The 1095-nt window shown below is 44.0% G+C and overlaps 1 protein-coding gene across 1 annotated transcript; it reads right to left on the minus strand.

Annotated features, from left to right (window-relative positions):
- LOC138404767 (uncharacterized) lies at window positions 1–1095 on the minus strand. The gene has a single exon (XM_069509734.1). The coding sequence runs from the start codon at window positions 1033–1035 to the stop codon at window positions 238–240; it is 798 nt and encodes a 265-aa protein (XP_069365835.1). The 5' UTR covers window positions 1036–1095; the 3' UTR covers window positions 1–237.

Below are 1095 nucleotides of genomic sequence, written 5' to 3' on the forward strand. Positions count from 1 at the left end.
TACAAAACATAACACACTTTTATTAAAATATGAAAAACACAACTGGTACTTGCACCTACCTAGCACGGAAACTTTGAGCAATAGGCATTTTTAATTAAGTATCCCACACACAATAACACGAAGTGAAATATTAGTAAAAATAAAACGTCGACATTACTTACTTATCACTTAATTTTTCACAACTTCTCCTTTAAACAGTTTCTTAAACTGCACTGTTCTTAACACCTGAAAATGTAATCAAAACCAACTGTTTTCTTTTTTCATTTTATCTCTATGCCTTCCTTTCATGTCAAGGCTTTGAAAAATCTCCGAAAGTTTGTTCAATGGTTGCGCAGGACTTTGCGGCAACTTTTGTAACCTACACGAATCATCTTCTCTACATATCGTGTAAGTCTCTCTTTCCCGGAGACACAGCAACTTCCCTGTTTCAGGCATAGACGATAGTCTGGCGACTTGGAGTGCCGCATTTTTGAATCGACTTTTCGGCGACGGTTTCTCATCCTTATCTTGGGAGTTACCGGTACAGGGTGGGACGTTTTTCTTAACTTTTTTCGGAGTCAAATAAATTGGTTCGATGACGTCGTAAGTGTTCTCTCTTAAAAGTTGTTGAGGTTTTTTATCACATTCTATTTTCTTTCGAAAACCGTGAATGTTCAACGGCGTGAGGGGTTTAAGGATTTCCTGAAGTTTTAATGTGCGATCTTCATTCTTCAAGTCGAAGATTATGACTTTAGTTTTCTCTTGCTTCTGGCCGATGGCTGGTAATGGGTGGAAAGGGGAGAGGGATGTCTTGAAGGTAGTTTTCATGTCGTTTTCTAGCATTCTGGACTGTGCGGTCTTATGATTCCGTTGTTTCGGCTTCCGGGGTGCGTATATGGTGGTGAGAGCGCGCGTCTTGCGTGCGTCGAGGGGCGCGAGTGGACCGGGCAGCATGGTGGCCGCCCGCCTACAAACCCTGACCTTGGGGCTCGCGGGGCTGATAATCGAACGGCTCACGCGCGATAGCCTCTTTGGCTGGACACGACGCGTTTGCATCGACGCGATTTGACGGATCGACGGAGCCGACGGACCTTATCACACCGTAGCTTTTCACTG

Source organism: Maniola hyperantus, chromosome 3 (assembly GCF_902806685.2).
Source record: "Maniola hyperantus chromosome 3, iAphHyp1.2, whole genome shotgun sequence".
Classification (NCBI taxonomy): domain Eukaryota; kingdom Metazoa; phylum Arthropoda; class Insecta; order Lepidoptera; family Nymphalidae; genus Maniola; species Maniola hyperantus.

What these genes read in the sequence shown, in the direction of transcription:
- LOC138404767 (XM_069509734.1), bottom strand. Translation starts at nt 1,035, where the DNA reads ATGCAAACGCGTCGTGTCCAGCCAAAGAGGCTATCGCGCGTGAGCCGT.